Source organism: Mauremys reevesii, linkage group 6 (assembly GCF_016161935.1).
Source record: "Mauremys reevesii isolate NIE-2019 linkage group 6, ASM1616193v1, whole genome shotgun sequence".
Classification (NCBI taxonomy): domain Eukaryota; kingdom Metazoa; phylum Chordata; order Testudines; family Geoemydidae; genus Mauremys; species Mauremys reevesii.
In genome coordinates this window covers 1,303,313-1,323,555 of record NC_052628.1, presented here as the reverse complement: position 1 = coordinate 1,323,555, position 20,243 = coordinate 1,303,313, and the positions used below count along the sequence as shown (strand labels likewise).

Genomic DNA, 20,243 nt, shown 5'->3' with positions numbered 1-20,243 from the left:
GGAGCGGGGCAGGAGCCGTGGATGGGGCAGGGGGACGGGTCAGGAGCCGGGGCAGGGGGACGGGGGACCGCGGCGGGGGACGGGGCAGGAGCCGGGGAGCGCGGCGGGGGGCCGTGGACGGGGCATGGGGACGGGGCAGGAGCCGCGGAGCGCGGCGGGGGGACGGGGCAGGAGCCGGGAGAGAGCCGAGGCAGGAGCCGGGAGCGCGGCAGGAGCGGCCGCGGCGGCTGGTACCCAAGGAGTTAAGGGCTCGCCCCGCCCCGGCTCCGCCTCTCGGGTCCGCTCCGCTCTCAGGGCCGCGCTCGGAGCCGCGGAGACACGGAGCGGCGGAGCCGAGCCAGGCCGGGCCCTGGCGAGCCCGAGCCCCGCTGCGCCCCGGGGCTGCCCCCCGCCGGCGCGTCCTGCTCCCGATCCCCCGCCCCGGCCGCCCCCCTGCGGCCACTGCCCCGGGCCTGCTGCACCCCGCCCCCAGGGCATGGCCCCCTCGCCACCCCGCCCTGAGCCCGGTGCTGAGCCCCTGGCCCGGAGCCCCGGCCCTGGAGCCCCGAAGGCCCCGCGCCCGGGCAGGACGCTGCGCTCCCGCCGCGCCCGGGCAGGGGCCGAGGCCGAGCCGGGCACGATGTGAATGGCGCCGGGGGTGCTCCGCGCGCCCGACATGGCCGGGGAGAAGCTGAGCCGGCGGCCCGGGCTCTCGCTGCGGGGGGACCGGCCGGACGAGGGTGACGCGGAGCCCCCGGCCGCCTGGCCGGGCTGCGGGCGCCTCCGGCCCTCCTCGTACCGGGCCCTGCGCAGCGCTGTCTCCACCCTGGCCCGCATCGACGACTTCTACTGCGAGAAGATCGGAGCCGGCTTCTTCTCCGAGGTCTTCAAGGTGCGGGCCCGGGCAGCGCGGGACGGGGATGGGCACCCGGGGACAGGCAGGGCAGGACGGGGATGGGCACCTGGGGCCGGGCAGCGCGGGATGGGGATGGGCACCTGGGGCCGGGCAGCGCGGGATGGGGATGGGCACCTGGGGACAGGCAGGGCAGGATGGGCATGTGGGGATGGGCAGCGCGGGACGGGGATGGGCACTTTGGGGACTGGGCAGGTGTGTGGGTTGGGCTGCAGGGTTGGCCCATCGCGCTGGGGGCCGCAGGTTCGTGGGCTGCGGGGTTCATGGGCTGTGGGGTTGGCCCATGGGGCTGGGGTCTGCGGGTTTGTGGGCTGCAGGGTTGGCCCATTGCACCGGGGCCTTGGGTTCGTGGGCTGCAGGATTGGCTCATCGCACGAGGGGCCGCAGGGTTCGTGGGCTGCGGGGTTGGCCCATCACGCCAGGGGCTGCAGGTTCGTGGGCTGCGGGGTTCATGGGCTGCAGGGTCAGCCCATCGCACCGGGGGCTGCAGGTTCGTGGGCTGTGGGGTTGGCTCGTCGCACCAGGGGCTGCAGGTTCGTGGGCTGTGGGGTTGGCTCATCGCACGAGGGGCCGCAGGGATCGTGGGCTGCGGGGTTCATGGGCTGCAGGGTCGGCCCATCGCACCGGGGGCTGCGGGGTTCATGGGCTGCAGGGTCGGCCCATCGCACCGGGGGCTGCAGGTTCGTGGGCTGCGGGGTTGGCTCGTCGCACCGGGGGCTGCAGGTTCGTGGGCTGCGGGGTTGGCTCGTCGCACCAGGGGCCGCAGGGTTCGTGGGCTGCAGGCAGCTGGGTTGCGGCACCGGTTCGTTGCCAGCGAAGGTGTTTCTGGAGGAGGGGGCGGCGGGGTCCGGCCTGAGCTCTCAGCACAGCCTGTCTCACCACCACAGGGCGCTGCTTGTTTTCACAGCAGCTGTTGTGGTGTGGGGAGGGGCCGCTGGGCGGGGAGGCTCCTTCGCTGCCCCTCCCTCAGCAGTGCGTGCGAGTGTGAGCGTGCCCCGGCGCCCAGGCTGTTTCGGCAGCGTAAGGCACGAGGTGTTTGAGGCGCCCACAGGCCGTGGGCGGGTTAAACCCTCCACCCCCCATGCCTGGCCACGTGTGGCTTTATCCCCGGGGTCCTTCTGGGGGGAGCAGAGCTGAGAGGGGCTCCCCAGGGTGCCTGTGGGTGCTGCCCAGTATGACAGCGCGAGCTCCACCCCCATTCGTAGCACTCCTGGGGGCACAGGGTCAGCCTGGGTCCCGTGGAGCTCGCTAGCACCACGCCTGGAAGGGCCCCTTTAAGGTCCCCCTGCCCTGACCTCCCGCCGTGGCCTGGGCACCTGGGCCTGGTTTGCAGGGATCTGGGTCTGGCATGCTGCCCGCCCCCCACCCCCCCCGGAGGTGCTGTCAGAGGTGGAAGCCCTGGGGCCCTGCCCGTCTCCTAGGGCCCAGCAGGAGGGCTGGCTGCCCTGGGGGCTGCTGTCTGGGTGACGCTGGCCGTCCCCACGAGAGGCTGGCCCAGGCAGGCTAAGGGTGGCATTTAATACAGCCAGGCGGGCGGTTGGCCACTCAGGGAATACGGCTCCATCTAAGAACGACTCTCCTGTCAGCCGGCAGGATCCCTGCGCCCCATGTCCCCAGCCGGCGGGATCCTCGCGCCCCCTGTGCCCCCAGCCAGCAGGATCCCTGCGCCCCACTCCCCCAGCCGGCGGGATCCTCATAGACTTTAAGGTCAGAAGGGACCATTATGATCATCTAGTCTGACCTCCTGCACAACACAGGCCACAGAATCTCACCCACCCACTCCTGTAACAAACCCCTAACCTATGTCTGAGTTATTGAATTCCTCAAATTGTGGTTTGAAGATCTCAAGCTGCAGAGAATCCTCCGGCAAGTGCCCCATGCCCCATGCTGCAGAGGAAGGCGAGAAACCTCCAGGGCCTCTGCCAATCTGCCCTGGAGGAAAATTCCTTCCCGACCCCAAATATGGCGATCAGCTGAACCCTGAGCATGTGGGCAAGACTCACCAGCCAGCACCCAGGAAAGGATTCTCTGTAGTAATTCAGATCCCAACCCATCTAACATCCCATCACAGACCACTGGGCATACTTACCTGCTGATACTCAAAGATCAATTGCCAAATTAATTGCCAAAATTAGGCTATCTACAATACTCACCTATGCCACAGGGGTGTGTGGAGGAATCATCAGCTCATGTTTCCAGCAGCATTAATAATGCAGAGAGTTGGCCTGAGAGAGAGAAATGGGAATTTAGAGATTATTTTTGTTTCCTTTTTTCAAACAATAAATTGGAGAATTTTGTGGGGTGAAAAAAGTGATTCCATTGGCAGTCTGGGGACCCTAGGCCTGTCTAAGGAGTTGGGACCAATCATCTCTGGGAGCGAAAGGGCCTTCACTCTCTCTGTTAGCCGAGATGATGAGCCTACCACAGATCATAGGTTAAGTACGGGTCAGTACTAGGGTGCTGCAGTAAGTGGTGCTAAGGACACACCAAGGGGTGCTCTTTCTTCCAAGTCTGCAGGGATACCCCAGTATTGCCCTTGGGGGTGTGGCGCTGCAGGGAGCGGTGTGGCTCTCCCCTCAAGTCAGTACAGACTCCAGCATGGTGAAGGGAGGAAGCAATTGTGCTGCAGCAGTAGCCATATTTCAGATGAGCTATAAACCCCATGAGCTATTCAATTGCACCCCCTGCGCCTCCAGCCGGTGGGATCCCTGCGCCCCCCCGCGCCGCCAGCTGGCGGGATCCCCGCACCCCCAGCTGCTCGGCCAGACCAGGTGCCTCTCCCACCTTGCCAGTGCTGCCCCCACCCCGCAGGGGAGCCATTTGCATGGCTGAGTTTGTCCCCACTAGTGATTTCCCCACACGGGGACATGGAGGGAGCGGGCACTGGAAAGGGGTTGGGGTGGGTAGTGGCAGGGGAAGAGCGGAGTGGGGGTGGAAGGGGTATGGATGGGCAGCGGGGGGCGGCGGGAAGGGCAGGGGTTAGGGTGGACAGCGGGGGAAGGGCACAGTTGGGGCGGGGAAGGGCAGGGGTTGGGTGGGCAGCGGCGGGAAGGGCACAGTTGGGGTGGCGGGGGAAGGGCAGGGGTTAGGGTGGACAGCGGCGGGGGAAGGGCACAGTTGGGGTGGCGGGGGAAGGGCAGGGGGTTAGGGTGGACAGCGGCGGGGGAAGGGCACAGTTGGGGCGGCGGGGGAAGGGCAGGGGGTATGGATGGGTAGCGGCAGGGGAAGGGCACAGTTGGGGTTGGGGCGGGGGAAGGGCAGGGGTTAGGGGGCAGCGGCGGGGAAAGGCATGATTGGGCGGCGGGGAAGGGTAGGGGTTAGATTGGCAATGGTGGGGAAGGGCACAGTTGGGGTGGCGGGGAAGGGCAGGGGTTAGGGTGGACAGCGGGGAAGGGCACAGTTGGGGCGGGGGAAGGGCAGGGGTTAGGTGGCAGCGGCGGGGAAGGGCACAGTTGGGGTGGCGGGGAAGGGCAGGGAGTTAGGATGGACAGCGGCGGGGAAGGGCACAGTTGGGGGCGGCGGGGAAGGGCAGGGGTTAGGGTGGGCAGCGGCGGGGAAGGGCAGGGGTTAGGTTGGCAGTGGTGGGAAGGGCAGGGGTTAGGTTGGCAGTGGTAGGGAAGGGCAGGGGTTAGGGTGGGCAGCGGCGGGAAGGGCAGGGGTTAGGTTGGCAGTGGTGGGAAGGGCAGGGGTTAGGTTGGCAGTGGTAGGGGAAGGGCAGGGGTTAGGGTGGGCAGCGATGGGGGAAGGGCGTGGTTGGGGAGGCGGGGGAAGGGCAGGGGGTTAGGGTGGGCAATGGCGGGGGAAGGGCAGGGGGTTAGGGTGGGCAATGGCGGGGGAAGGGCACGGTTGGGGCGGCGGGGAAGGGCAGGGGTTAGGGTGGGCAATGGCGGGGAAGGCACGGTTGGGGCGGCGGGAAGGGCAGGGGTTAGGGTGGGCAGCGGCGGGGAAGGGCAGGGGTTAGGTTGGCAGCGGCGGGAGGGCAGGGGTTAGGGTGGGCAGCGGCGGGGGAAGGGCAGGGGGTTAGGGTGGGCAGCGGCGGGGGAAGGGCAGGGGGTTAGGTTGGCAGCGGTGGGGGAAGGGCAGGGGTTAGGGTGGGCAGCGGTGGGGGAAGGGCGTGGTTGGGGCGGCGGGGGAAGGGCAGGGGTTAGGGTGGGCAGCGGCGGGGAAGGGCAGGGGTTAGGTTGGCAGTGGTGGGGGAAGGGCAGGGGGTTAGGTTGGCAGCGGCGGGGGAAGGGCACGGTTCGGGTTGGGGTGGCGGGGGAAGGGCAGGGGGTTAGGGTGGGCAGCGGCGGGGGAAGGGCAGGGGGTTAGGTTGGCAGCGGTGGGGGAAGGGCACGGTTCGGGTTGGGGGGGCCGGGGAAGGGCGGCCGGTCGCCGTTCATTGTGCGGTGGGGAGGCTGCTCCAGCACCCGGCTTTGGTCGTGCAGGGACTCGGCGTGGGCCTCGGTGCGTGAGCCGTGTGCTCCCCGTGGCCTGGCTGGGCCCTGTGCTGTGTGCGGGGGGGGGCACCTCTCCCTGCCAGTGCCCCCCAGGTACAGGCGTGTGTGGGCTGCGTACCTGGGGCGGTTGGGGGCCCAGCCAGGGCCAGGCAGGTGTCAGTGGGGTCCGGGGGCACTGGCCAGCGGGGACCTGATGTCCTGCTTAGCCCAGCCCGTTACCCCCGTGCTGAGCCCGGTCCCTGGTTTGACCAAAGCCCCCCCCAAGGGCTTTGGTCAAACCCAAACCCAAAGTGTGGCTCGGCGACACGAGCCGGAGAGCCCCTTGGCAGCCTGTGCCCGCGGGCACCACCTCCCTGGCATGCGTTTGGGGCCTGTTTCTAAGGTGCATTTCTGTGGCCTCAGCTTCCAGCTCTTGGTCTCTCGCTCGTCGTTTTCACCAGGCCTTGAATACGTTTTGTCTCGTCTCTGCACCTCTCCAAGTTCTCAACGTCTTTTTAATACTGTGGCCGCCAGAGGTAACATCCCGCCTGCTCCCGCTCCCCTGTTCATACACCCGGGGTCACGTTAGCCCTTCGCAGCACAGCCTCGCGCTGGGAGCGCTTGGTCGGCTACCTGCCCAGTGGGAGCCCCGGATCCCTTTCCGAGTCGCTGGTTGCATTCGGCTGTTTCAATCTCATGTTGTTTGAATGGGCCCAGCTTAGCGAGTGAGCCAGATCGCGCTGGGTGTCACCCTGTCCTCATTGCTTGCTGCACCGCCCGTGTGGCTGCTGACGACAAAAATAATCCTGACTTTTCCCTCGGTAGCTCTCAAAGCGCTGCACAAAGGAGGGCGGGAGCAGTCGGTTTTACAGGTGGAGAAATTGAGGCACAGCAGGGCAGGGAAGCGACTTGTCCCAGGTCACCCAGCAGGCCAGCAGCCAAGCTCAGGATAGAGCCCAGGTTTCCTGAGACCCAGCCCCGTGCGCTAGTCCAGTATTCGAGCCACTTGGCCGGGCTAGTCACTCTTACGGGGACTAGTGTCAGGCATAGAACCAATCCCACTAGAAACACCCCCGTTCATCAGAGACCCCTTCTTGAGATCCATCATCAGCCAGTCCTGAAGCTATTCAGCATGTGCCTTACTGATAGTGTACAGTGCTCGTTTTTAACCAGAACGTCACACACCTTCCAACAGTCTGTTCCATCTGCGCCGTCGTTACCTTCGTTAACTCAACTTGGAATCTCATCAAAGGCTGAAATCGGATGGGTTAGACAAGACCTGTTTTCCATAAAACCTATTGTCCTGTCCTTCCGTCCTTTGTCACTTGAATCCCGTTACTTTGTCTGGGATTGATGTCAGGCTAACCAGCCTAGTGTTACCCGGGTCATCCTGCTTCATCTTTTTGAATATTGATGCAACATTAGCACTTTTCCAGTGTTCTGGATTTTCCCCAGTATTCCAGGGTTTATTAAAAAATGATCCTTAGCAGGCCAACTCTTTTAGGACTCTTGGGTGCTAGTTACCAAGACCTACTGATTTAAAAATATTTATCCCTAGTAGATGTTGTCTAATGTCATCCTCAGTTACTATTGGACTAGATAGTACTTCGTTTTTGTGTGATAAGAGTATGTCATCCTGCCCTTTCCAAATATAGAACAGAAAGGTTTTTGAATGCTTTTGCATTTTCTGCATCATTATGAAAAGCTTTGCCATCTCCATCTAGTAATGTGCCTATGCCGTTGCTAGGGTTTCTTTTATTCCTGACATACCTAAAAAAACCCTCTCTTTTTTATTGTCCTTGGCCCAGCTAGCCATGGATAGTTTCCCTGATGTCTTTAGCTTCCTTTATCAATTTTCTATTCTGTATAACTTCTCATTGATATCAGTTGCAATCTGCTTGCCCCCATTCCCGTTCCCCATTCTGTTCCCTTTATTTCCATTTGTTAGATATTGCTTTTTTATTCCGAGTTGCATCGCCACTGAACCTGGAGGGGGTTCGCCCATGTTGGTAACATGCCTAGAGCCAGAGGTGTGGGCTGGCCCCTGTGCCGAAGCACATACAGAGTCCTGGCCGTTAGGGGCAGGAGCTGTGCATGCTGGGACAGGTGGTTGTGCAGCCACAGGCCCATGCTGCAGCTAACAGCTGCCTGCCACGTTGCAGAGCCCCGTGGGCCAGGCCCTGGGACCCAGCGAGGGCCGGAGGGCACAGCGCAGCTGGGGGAGTTCCGGTCCCCCAGAGCCTGGCCGTGCCCAGAGGAGGAGCTGAATGCCAGAGCCCAGGGAGGCTAACCTGGAGCATGGCAAGCGGCTGGTACCCATGGGGATGGGAGGGCACCGCCGGGCCCTGGCACGGAGACGGGGGCGCGAAGAAGGCTGACGGGGGAGGGGCAGGCTGTGGCTGCTGGCGGGGATCCCGCGCTCAGACTGTCCTAGCGGGCGGGATCCGCCTGGGGCGGAGAGCCAGGCCCCCAGAGACCTGCCCCCTGTGCCTGGCAGCGCCCTGTGCGTCCCTGGCGAGTGGGCAGGCCCCCTGGCACCGCCTGCTGTCAGCAGTGCTCAGTCACCGGCTGCTGGAGCAGGTCTCCCGGCGCGCGCGGGCAGGACGGTCCCGTCTTGCCGGAGGAGGGGCTGAGGCAGGGACAGGCCCAGGGCGCAGCGCGGGAGGCAGAGCATGGACCCAGGCTCCTGCCTGGGATGCTAAACCCTGCTGGGGTGGCACCTTGCTGGGCCCTCTCGGGGCGGGCCCGGTCCGTGGGGGAGGGGGGCCAGGCTGTGGCCCCTGGGGCTGTGCTGTCTGCTCGCTCTCATCAACGTGCCCGTTAATCATTTCTAAGCTCTGCTGCTGAGGCAGCTCAGCTCCCTGGTGCCTGTGGCGGGGGATGGATCTCGGAGCCAGCGTGTGCCAGGGGCCCGGTGCTGGGGTCTCAGTGCTGATTAACGAGAGCAGGCGGCCAGTGCTGTGGGCAGCAGCAGGGCCCCAGGGCGTGGGGGGAGTCACGGGGTGCCAGGCTGGGGGCACTGGGTGCCAGGTGGGTGCCACGTAGGGAGGAGCAGAAGGGCCCGTCCAGCCCTGTGGGTGGTGGGCAGGAGCAGGCTGCCTGCCCGTCACCCAGAGCCGGGCCGCGTGTGGCTGCCCGGCTGAGCTCAGCTCTGGGGAATGTGCCGGGATTCCAGGGCACGGTGCCAGCGCACGGGGAGGCGGGGGCGGGTGGCGTAGCTTATCTCTGCTCCCCCCGTGCTCTGGGCTGCAGGGGATCAGGCAGCCTGACTGCACGGGCTCTGCCCGCAGCGCCCGTCTCGCGGGGCTGCCCCTGCCGGAGGCTGTCCCGGGGCTGAGGTGCATTAGACCCTGGTCGTGCCTGGCCAGGGCTGGCAGAACCTGCCTGTTCCCTGGGTGTTGCTCACTGGGGAGTGAGCACACAGCTGGGGGAGCCTCCTCTCTGCACAGGCCACCGCACCCCCATGGGGAAGTGGGAGAGGGAGCTGGAGCTGCAGCACCCAGAGATGGCCCTGGGGTTTCCTCTCTCTGGGTGCCATGCTGGGGTGGGGCCTGGCGGGTGAGGTGCCCCACGGTCCTGGGGAGCAGCGGCTTGGGGGCCCAGCAGCTGTGGGGCCCAGCTGGAGCCGTAACTGAAGTGGGTGCCAGGCAGAGGAGGTGCCCCGATGCTAGTGGCAGGTGCAGGGAATGGGGGTCAGGCAGCCCCACTAGGGGCACCCGAACCCTGGCTGCTCCCTGGAGCTGAGCCCAGGCCCGGGGGTGCCGTGGCCACGCCCCACGCTCCCGGCACAGCCGAGCAGGACGCCAGCCGCGACCGCAGCCGTGTGTGGGAGGCTGGCTGCACGTACACAGCCTTAACCCCGTCACCACTGCCCGGGGCGCCCGCAGGCTGGGGGTAGGGGTCATGCTGGGGGCACTGGGCAGGGGACGGTAGTGATGTGCCCATCCAGCCTCAGGCACAAGGCCGCTGGGCACGCGGGAGCTGCATGGAGAGGGGTTTCTGGGGAGCCCAGCTGGTCGCTGGGTGCTGGGGGCAGGGAGTGGGAATGTAGGGGGGAGCTGGTCTCCCCAGGGTGGGACTCAGGCAGCCCCTCAGGCAGCTGGCTGGGAAGAGGCGCTCGACGTGGGGTGCGGTGTGGAGGGGGGGCTCCTGTGTTGTAGTGCGGGAGGGGGAGGGGCAGGAGCTGCCTCCTCTCAGTGGGTTCACGGGGTGCCTGGGGGTTGCCATGGTGGAGGTCTCAGCAGAGGGAGGGGCCAGGGAACATGCACTGGGGGGGGGTACGCGCGTATGGGGGCCCAGCTGGTACCTCTCCATGCTGAGGGAGCTGTCGGTGGGTCTGCAGGGAGTCCCGCCCGCCCTGCTCCCCTGGCCTGGGAGGGCTAAGCAGGGCCGGGGACGTCTCTGTCCCTGGGGGAGTCACTGTCCCGGTTTGGTACCTTCCATGCCCAAGGCAGTTCTGTTTCCTAATTTCATTTGTTGTTTATCCAGCAGCCAAGAGGTGGTGGTTAGCCACCGCCCCAGATTTTATGTTGCTTTTAGGTTGTTTAGACCTATTTGTGCCAAATCCACAGTAGCGTTTGCCTGCTTGTGAGTGGGACGATCCCGCAGCTGTGACAAGGAGCGGGACTCGGTTGTAATTACCTCCAGGATTTCCAGTTTTTGCTTTACATTTAACGGTTTTTACTATTGTGTTTGCTACATTTTGTTCTGCCCGGCCATCAGAGTGTTGATGTGCTTTGATTTAGGCCGTTACAATAGGAAGGGAGGAGGGGGGACAATTTAGACACGTTTGAGTTTAATTTATACCAATTTTTATTTTTATTAAGAGTGGATTTAACAGGACTTTTCTTGGGTCACTTTGAGTTACAAAGAACTTTGGGGGTGAGTGACCCTGGCAGGAGATGGGGCAGGGCTGGGCCGGCCCATGGGAGGAAGTTGGGGCAGGGAGGGGTCTGTGCCCTGCTGGCCGACCCCTTGGAGATGGCCTCACACGCCTGCTCTGTCCTGCTGCCCTGGAGTGGCTGGGCCGAGATTTGCAGGGATCCTGGGGGTCCTGCCCCAGTGCAAGGGGAGTGTCTCGTCTGGGCCCTGCCGCATGCGCCCCCCCCAGTCCTGCAGCACTTGGGGGCCGCCCTCCCCTCTCCCTGCCCCTGTCCAAGGGCATTAGGCAGCATTAGTCTCCATCTCTCCTGGCCAATCACCAAGGGAGGAGGCTTATTCGAGGGAATGAGGCCGGGGGCTTCCCCGCCAGCAGAGCCGGAGTTGCTCCCCCCTCCCCCATGGCAGGAGGCTGCCCGCTTGTCCCTGGGCCCTTCCCGACCCGTGTGGGATCCTGCTCCCTGCCCCGGCTGCCGGGGTCCCCTGGGCATCGGGGCGCCTGGGCCCATCTGCACTGCCCCCTCTCGCCTGCTGGTACCTCGGCTGGCTGCGCACTGCGGGGGCCTTGCAGCTCCTGGCGGGGTGCAGGGGGCTGGGGCGTCCCCTGCCGGTGAGCAGGGCTCTCGCAGGCCTGGCACCTGGGCGTGCAGCCCAGTCCCCAGCCCGATGGGCAGGGGCCCAGACTCCCCCAGAGTGCACTGCCGTGAACAGCGGGCCAGGGCACGTGCGTGCGTGTGTATACGGGTTTGTGCGTGCGTGTGTATATACGTGTGTGTGCGTGTGTGGGGCAGTGTCTGTGGGCCCCTCTGCCGGGAGTGCTGGGGGGGATGCGCTCACTGCTTGATGGCACTTCCAGCCCCGGCCTGACTGCCCAGACCCCGCGGGGTGCCAGGCTGTGCCCATGGGCTCCCTCCGGCTGCCGTGCCCTGGATGCCGGGAAGCGGGCAGCTGGGCCATAGCCCCGTCCCTGCCCTCTGTCGCTCTCCTGTGTAAAGCGCCTGTGCCCGCAGCCCCAGGTGTCTTTCTGCATCCAGGTGTCTCTGCCTCGCCACGTCCAGGCCTCTCCCCGGTCAGGTCGGCGGGGCCAGAATCGTTAACGGACCCTGAGGGGATTAAATCACCTTCACCAACGAATCGAGATCCCAGATAAGAACACAGGGCCGGACGTCCTAGTCCCTGCCAATGCACCAGGCCCTGAGCCCGGCCTTCAGACGAACGTGGGAACGGCCCTACTGGGCCAGACCGACGAGCCGGGGGCAGGAAGGGCTGTTTGCTCTCAGGCAGCTCTGAGACACACGCTGACTGGTGCTGAGCTCTCTGAGCTGGAGGGGCCATTGGAAAGGCCTGGCCGAGGCTGCCCCGCACCAATGGAGGAGCCCACAGCCAGTGGAGAACCCGGTCACCAGGGCAGTGACACCTGGCCCCCAGGACCCGGAGGGGGAGGATTCCCCCTCTCTCCACGGGGAAGCAGAGCTCAGACCCCAGCTTGAGAACAAAGCGCCGAGGTTTGAGGTCGGGGATGGGAGTTGGCTGCTGGGAGGAATCTGGGCTCTCACCTGGGAACTCACCAAGGGGATCAGGTGGCGAGAGACCCAGACCCTGAACATGGAGTCACTACAGCGTGGCTGGGCTCTGGGCTGGCCAGACTGGAGGATGCTCCAACCGTCAGTTCTCTGGGCTACCCTAAGGGCTCCCTGTGCTGCGTCCAGGTGACGGATAGACCCGACTGTTCTGGCAGCGCTGGGTGAGTGTCACTGCAGGTGCTGGGCGAGGTGCATTAATCCCTGTGGAGTGGCCAGGTCTCCACCAGGGTCTGTCTCAGTGGGACTCACTGGGCAGAGCTCACGGGGTGAAGCAGGGGGGCTGCAGACCCAGAGGCCCAGCCTAAGCAGGTGGTGAGGTCGCATGGCTGACCCTGAGGAGTGAGATCTCTAAGGGATCTGACACACTGAAGGGTTCCTCCTAGAGACCGTTCCGGAGCTGGGAGTGTAGGACCGATCCTGTGGGTCCGGAACAGGTGGTGGGAGCAGTGGGATGCTGAATGCACCCGTAGTATTTTGCAGTAAGTGGCATGCAACAGTAGTAACAAGGTTAGTCAAAGGCAACAGCAAGAAAAAGGCGTGTAACCACCTGCCGAAGAAGCACCTCGCGAACCTGTGCGATGGTTAAACGTTGGGACGTTCAATGGGCGCAGCGGAGTGCACGGCTGGAGAAGGGTGATCGGTGCAAGGAGCAGGGTCCAGAGCCATGTGGCTTCCAAGAGGGTCCGAGAGCGACGGAGGAGCAGCCGGGCATCCTCGAGCCCCGGTTCCTGTCCAGCAGGGTCTCCTGGGATCCCATCAATAGATCTGAAGCGCTGGGAGCTGGAGCTGAGAGTAAAGGAGCTTCAGTTAGACCAGCCGGGACTAGCAGCCCATGGCAAGCAGCGGAAACATGCACTGGAGATGGAGAGGTGCAGGAGCAGCAGGGTACGTGGGGAAAGGCCCTGCGGATGCCAGTTCTGCAGGCAGCCTAGATCCCAAAGGTTGTCTCAGTTGAAAGGAAGAGGCTATCGGGTCCTGCCTCGCTGCCTGTGGGGAGGCCTGTGATCTGACCCTGGCTGGCCCTGCGGACCGGCTCTGGCTCACCCCTTGCTTGGCCCCAGAGCTATCGAGGTGCACAGCCAGGTGGATGGAGTTGATACTAGGGACCATGAACAGTCTGAAAAGCTGCTGCTGCTGAAGTTTGAGCTCACATCTGAGGCTCGTAGGAAAAGGTTTTGGGGTGTGTAAAAGCCCCAGGGTGTGACATTGTGACGAAGGGGGAAATTTTTGTAATATTTTTATGAAGCCTGAATGTGCCTCGGTTTCCCCTATGTGCTGCATTGTTACGCGGGGGAGAAAAGGTCTGTGCGCTTCCAGGGCAGGCTGAGACACAGGTGCGAGTGTTACCGAGCTGTCTGCACCTTAATCCCCACAGCAGTGGGGAGCTGAGAAGGCAACAGCAAATCACCTAGAGACGAACGCCTCGGAAGGATGTGGGCTTCCCGCCTCTCCACAGGGCTCTGGGCGGCATCTTCCCGGCTGGGGGTGTGAGGTGGAAGTGAAGTGAAAGCAGTCGAGGGACCCTGGGAGTCTGACGAGAGCAGATGGCCATGGAGGGGCTAACTCATCCGCTGCCCAGCCAAGGCAGCCTGTAGGTCAGGCTGAGAGGGTGACAGATGCAACTGAGTGGACTCTCCTGGGCTCAGACACATCTGAGCCCCAGTGGGAGCAGAAGGGGGTGGTTAATGGGGAGACATTGTTGGGGTTGAGAGTCTGGGACAGCGAGACAACCTAGTGACAGAAGAGGTGGTAAAAGCTGACGTGCTCAATGCTTTTTTTGCTTCGGTCTTCACAGACAAGGTCAGCTCCCAGACTGCTGCACTGGGCAGCACAGCATGGGGAGGAGGTGAGCAGCCCTCAGTGATGAAAGAGCAGGTCAAGGACTATTTAGAAAAGCTGGACGTGCACAAGTCCATGGGGCCGGATCGAATGGCTCCGAGGGTGCTGAGGGAGTTGGCAGATGTGATTGCAGAGCCATTGGCCATTATCTTTGAAAACTCGTGGCGATCGGGGGAGGTCCCAGACGACTGGAAAAAGGCTATTGTAGTGCCCATCTTTGAAAATGGGAAGAAAGCGAACCCTGGGAACATCAGACCGGTCAGCCTCACTTCAGGCCCCGGCAAAATCATGGAGCAGGTCCTCAAGGAATCCATTCTGAAGCACTTTGAGGAGAGGAAGGTGATCAGGAACAGTCAGCATGGATTCACCAAGGGCAAGTCAGGCCTGACAAACCTGATTGTCTTCTATGAGGAGATAACTGGCTCTGTGGATGAGGGGAAAGCAGTGGCTGTGTTATTCCTTGACTTTAGCAAAGCTTCTGATACAATCACAGTATTCTTGCTGGCAAGTTAAAGAAGTATGGGCTGGACTATTGGACTATAAGGTGGATAGAAAGCTGGCTAGATCGTCGGGCCCAGTGGGTAGTGATCAATGGCTCCATGTCTAGTTGGCAGATGGTATCAAGTGGAGTGCCCCAAGGGTTGGTCCTGGGGCCGGTTTTGTTCAATATCTTCATTAATGATCTGGAGGATGGCGTGATTGCACCCTCAGCAAGTTTGCGGCTGACACTAAACTGGAAGGAGTGGTAGATAGGCTGGAGGGTAGGGATAGGATACAGAGGGACCTAGACAAATTGGAGGATTGGGCCAAAAGAAACCTGATGAGGTTTGACAAGTGCAGAGTCTTGCCCTTAGGACGGAAGAATCCCATTTACTGCTACAGGCTGGGGACCAACTAGCTAAGCAGCAGTTCTGCAGAAAAGGACCTGGGGATTACAGTGGACGAGAAGCTGGATATGAGTCAGCAGGGTGCCCTTGTTGCCAAGAAGGCCAACAGCATATTGGGCTGCGTTAGTAGGGGCATTGCCAGCAGATCGAGGGAAGTGATTATTCCCCTCTGTTCGGCACTGGTGAGGCCACATTGAGTCCAGTTTGGGGGCCCCTACTACAGAAGGGATGTGGACAAATTGGAGAGAGTTCAGCGGAGGACAATGAAAATGATTAGTGGGCTGGGGCACATGACGTATTAGGAAAAGCTGAGGGAACTGGTCTTGTTTAGTCTGCAGAAGAGAAGAATGAGGGGGGATTTGATAGCTGCTTTCAACTACCTGAAAAGGGGGTTCCAAAGAGGATGGATCTAGACTGTTCTCAGTGGTAGCAGAGGACAGAACAAGGAATAACGCTCTCAAGTTGCAATGAGGGAGGTTTAGGTTGGATATTAGGAAACACTATTTCACTAGGAGGGTGGTGAAGCACTGGAATGGGTTCCCTAGGGAGGTGGTGGAATCTCCTTCCTTAGAGGTTTTTAAGGCCTGGCTTGACAAAGCCCTGGCTGGGATGATTTAGTTGGGGTTGGTCCTGCTTTGAGCAGGGGGTGGGACTAGACACCTCCTGGGGTCCCTCCAGCCCTGAGAGTCTATGATTCTATGACCCCTCGTCACACCCTGTGTGGTGCAACCCCATTGGATGCCGAGGGGCTGTGGGACCTGGGTGAAGGTCCCAGGGATGAAGCCCCTCACCCCGCCTATGGCTCTGATCCTTGAGCAGACCCAGGAGGGGTCAGGGTGGCTGGTCGTTGGGGTTCTCCAGGGCACCAGCTATGGCGTCCATTTGGGGAATGACTGGATCACTCTAAGACAAAATTCAGTCCCTGTTTCAGTCCCCCCCCCAGGGGCTGAACCCAGCGAGCCAGCAGGCCGGGAGTGGAGATATCCGGGAAATGCAAACAGCTTGGTTGGCAGGGAGAAGACGGGTCGCTTGCAACACTAGGGAACAGCTGCGAAGCTCAGGGCACCTTCCTGTCTGCAGCCAGACCCCTGGGCCTGCGGGGGCAGACGAATGCCCCCGCCCAGCTCCACACTGGAGCTGTGAGTCACACAGGCTCGGGGGTAACTGCCTGATGCTGTGGCCAAGGGAGCAGCTCACGGCCTGTCCTCACTGGCACAGCAGAGCAGAGCTGGGCCCTGTGGTGTCTGGGAGCCCAGCTCAGCGTGGGGAGAGACGGGCAGGGCAGGACGCTGCCAGACATGGCTGGGGTCAGAGCCGGACACTATCTAGCCCAGCGGCCTGACTCTGCCAGGTGCCCCAGAGGGAATGAACAGAACAGGGCAATTTATCAAGTGATCCATCCCCTGTCGCCCATTCCCAGCTTCTGGCAGTCAGAGGTTTAGGGACACCCAGAGCAGGGGGTTGTGTCCCTGACCATCTTGGCTAATAGCCATTGATGGACCTGTCCTCCAGGAACTGAGCTAGTTTATACTTTGAGTTATATTTTGGCCTTCACAACATCCCCTGGCGAGGAGTTCCACAGGATGACTGTGCGTTGTGTGAAGAAATACTTCCTGTTGTTTGTTTTGAACTTACTTCCTATTAATTTCATTTGGTGACCCCTAGTTCTTGTGTTATGTGAAGGAGTAAATAACACTTCCTCATTCACTTCTTCCCCACCAGTCATCATTTTATAGACCTCTGTCATATCCCCCCTTAGTCGCCTCTTTTCCAAGCTGAAAAGTCCCAGTCTTATTAGTCTCTCCTCAAATGGAAGCTGTTCCATACCCCTAATAATTTTTTTGCTCTTTTCTGAACCTTTTCCAATTCCAATCTATCTTTTTTGAGATGGGGCAACCACATCTGCATGCAGTATTCAACCTGTGCACGTACCAGGGATTTATATAGAGACAATGTGATATTTTCTGTCTTATTATCTCTCCTTTTCTTAATGATTCCCAACCTTCTGTTCCCTTTTTTGACTGTTGCTGCACATTGAGTGGATGTTTTCAGAGAACTATCTACAGTGACTCCAAAATCTCTTTCTTGAGTGGTAACAGCTAATTTAGACCCCATCATTTTATATGGCTAGTTGGGATTATGTTTTCCAATGTGCATTACTTTGCATTTATCGACATTGAATTTCATCTGCCATTTTGTTGTGCAGACGCACAGTTGAGTGAGATCCCTTTGTGACCTCATGGCGTGGTGTGACTGTGAGGGGGGGTGGGGCAGTGGTGCACCCGGGGTCTGTGGTCCAGGGTTGTGCTGTGGAGGAAGAGATGTGATGAAGTGAAAATTTTCTTGAGTATTTTTATGAAGCTGTTGTGTGCCTTAGTTTCCCTCTCTACATTGTATTGTTACTCAGTGGGCACAAAAGGGTTAACGCTGCCCCTGGCCCAGCACAGGGGACACGGGGGGGGGGGTGTTGCCTGCTGTCGGGGTGCAATGAATCAGGTCCTTACGGAACCGGCTGGAAGCAGCCCAGACTAGGGCTCTGGTGCACACAGCAGGGCAAGCCCTGGGAGGGGCCAGGCCTGGTGCCCTGAGCTGGCGAGATCCCCTTGGGCCAGGCCTGGGTCTCTGTCTGGCTGCTCCCCTGGGGCCAGGGACCTCCAGAGGAGCGTGGGTGAGTGGGCGCTAAGCAGGGAGCTGTGGAGGGGGCATTGCCCTAGGGGGTCGCTGCCCTTAGCACCCGGGCCCCTTGGTGGCACAGGTGCCGGGAGCTGGCTGGGAAGGCGGCACTGGTGAAACACAAGCGCCCAGGCCGAGGGGCTGCTGAATAATGCAGGGCCTGGGAGAGGGACGAATGGAGAGGCAGGCGAGGCCATGGGGGCCCAGGGGAGACACCCGGCCTTGGGACATGAGGTGCCAGCCTGGGGAGGGTGTGTGCTCTGACTGTAGCCTGAATCTGCCCCCCCCAAAGCCGTGGGGATGAGCACAGGGTGCCGTGGGGAGGGTGCATCTACCCTAGGCCCCGTGCACCACGAGCATGGCCAGACGTCTGTCCCGCTCGGCGGCTGGGGAGGGGGGGCACCTAGTCTGCCTGGGCCCAGCGCCTCCTGGTGCCCCACCTGGGCCAGGCACGGCAACTCCCAGTCCCCCCAGCCCGGGAGGGAGGGGGCAGGTTCACGGTGTGGCCCCATTCACCCAAAGTGCTGCACACAGTGTATGTGGGGCGCCCTTGCCCAGCACTGGCATGCAGCCACCTCTGGGGCAGGCCTGGCGGCTCGCTAACAGCTCACAGCCACGCCGCACAACTGCTCAGGACAGCAAGGCAGGCGGAAAGCCGTGTGCTGCGAGGGGCCTGCCCCCTTCCTGCCCCTCCCTTGGGAACTGCCCAGGGCCTGTCTGCATCTGCCCCCCAGCCAGCTCCCACGCCCTGCGGTACTGACTGGGGGAGGCAGACTCTGCCTAGAGCCCGGCTGGGGGCGGGCCGGGCCTGGCACAGCCCAGCGACTCAGAGCAGCATTGACTAAAAAGGGCAGGAGAGGGGAGCTGACAGCAGCGCTGAGGAATGCGGCTCCCTGGGGCAGGGGCTCCTCCGTCAGCTGCTGGGCCCCCCCGGCAGGCAGCTGGGCTGGGGGGAGGGAGGGCTCTGCACTGCTCTCCGGAAATGGGACGAGGCTCCTTGTTCTTCCCAGCACCCCCCAGAGCCAGGGACCCCCCCAGGGAACTGGAACCCCCGGGGCAGAGTCTGAGCCTGTGTGGCGGAGGGGGCTCTGTGCGTGTGTGTGTGTCAGCTGTGTGTGTGTGGCAGGTGGGGACTCTGTGTGCATGTGTGTGTCAGCTGTGTGTGTGTGGCAGTGGGGGTCTGTGCGTGCGTGTGTGTGTGTCAGCTGTGTTTGTGTGGCAGTGGGGGTCTGTGTGTGATCTGTGTGTGTGTCAGCTGTGTGTGCGTGTGGCAGGGTCTGTGTGCTAGAGACGGGGCTCTGTGTGGGTGCATCTGTGAGCCGTGTGTGCGTAGCAGTGGGGACTCCATGTGCATGTGTGTGTCAGCTGTGTGTGCATGTGGCGGGTTCCATGTATGTGCGAGGGCGAGGTCTCTGTGCGAGAGACGGGGGTTCTGTGTGCACACGTGTGCCAGCTGTGTGTATGTGCAGTGGGGTCTGTGTGCGAGAGATGGGCGCTCCGTGTATGCATGTGTGCCAGCCATGTGTGCATGCGGCGGGGTCTGAGTGCGAGAGATGGCGGCTCCATGTGCGTGCAATTGCCAGCCGTGTGTGAGTGCAGCGGGGTCTGAGTGTGAGAGACGAGGGCTCCGTGTGTGCATGCGGCAGGGTCTGAGTGCGAGAGACGGGGGCTCCGTGTGTGTGCGTGCGACAGGGTCTGAGTGCGAGAGACGGGGGCTCCGTGTGTGCGTGCGACAGGGTCTGAGTGTGAGAGACGGGGGCTCCGTGTGTGCATGCAACAGGGTCTGAGTGCGAGAGACGGGGGCTCCGTGTGTGCATGTGGCGGGATCTGAGTGTGAGAGACAGGGGCTCCGTGTGTGCATGTGGCGGGATCTGAGTGTGAGAGACGGGGGCTCCGTGTGTGCATGCGACAGGGTCTGAGTGCGAGAGATGGGGGCTCCGTGTGTGCTGGGAGGACGGACCCCGGCAGCCACCTCCCCTCTGGCATCCCTGGAGCAGCCCCAGTAACGCAGGTCACGTGGTGGTCTCTGCTCGGAGCAGGCTAAATATACCGCGCTGCTGCGGCTGGTAGGGCAGGGCGCCGAGTCCCCGCTCCCTGCGGCTCACCCAGGCAGGACTCCCGGCTCCGCCGGGGCCTGGAGCTGAGCCTGCAGGCTCGGGGCCGACGCTGTGCTTTGGGACAGTGGTTCTGGTCAGTCTCCGAGTGCTGAGCTCCCGGCTCCTTCCCCCGGGGGCCTTGCCGGGCTCCAGGGGCCGTTCAGCCTCTGCTAAGGGGCCTTGTTAATACAGTGGCACCGACGTGCCCAGAGCCGGCCATCCGCAGGGCGCCTGCAGACCTTCCTCTCCTCTTCATGTGGGGAAACTGAGGCTCCTGGCAGGGTGGGACCCAGCAGGTCCATCTCAGCACTCAGGGTCCTGGCTCCCAGCCCTGTGCTCTGCCCACTAGGCCGTGCTGTGTCCCACCCTTACAATCATAAACTATCAGGGTTGGAAGGGGCCTCAGGGGGTATCTAGTCCAACCCCCTGCTCAAAGCAGGACCAATCCCCAACTAAATCATCCCAGCCAGGGCTTTGTCAAGTCTGATCTTAAAAACCTCTAAGGAAGGAGATTCCACCACCTCCCTAGGGAACCCATTCCAGAGCTTCACCACCCTCCCAGTGAAATAGTGTTTCCTGATACCCAGCCTAGACCTCCCCCTCTGCAACTTGAGCCCATTACCCCTTGTTCTCTGCTCCCCCAGGTGCGGCACCGCCAGTCTGGCCAGATCATGGTGCTGAAGATGAACAAGCTGATGAGCAACCGGGGGAACATGCTGCGGGAGGTGCAGCTCATGAACCGCCTCTCGCACCCCAACATCCTCAGGTGAGGGGCCCACAGTGACCCCCCCGACGCCCCTGCCACCAGGTGGCCCCTGTCCTCCTCCGCGGAGGGGGGCAGCCGGCGTCTGCGGCCCCTGCTCCCAGCCGAGCGGGGTCCTTCCTGGCCCGGCCTGGCTCTGTGGCCCTCACGGAGGCCCTGGCTCTGCCTCTGCCCAGGGCGTGGGGAAGCCGGCGCTGGCTGGGGGGTGAGGTCC

General features: G+C 62.3%; 1 protein-coding gene across 1 annotated transcript in view; it reads left to right on the top strand.

Annotated features, from left to right (window-relative positions):
* Positions 1-520: 520 nt before the first annotated feature.
* The window catches only part of TESK1 (testis associated actin remodelling kinase 1), a 32,040-nt gene continuing 12,317 nt past the window's right edge, over positions 521-20,243 (top strand). The window contains exons 1-2 of the mRNA XM_039545219.1: positions 521-871; positions 19,911-20,032. Coding sequence (XP_039401153.1) covers positions 626-871; positions 19,911-20,032 — 368 coding nt within the window. The 5' untranslated portion in view covers positions 521-625. The remainder of the gene's footprint in view (positions 872-19,910; positions 20,033-20,243) is intronic.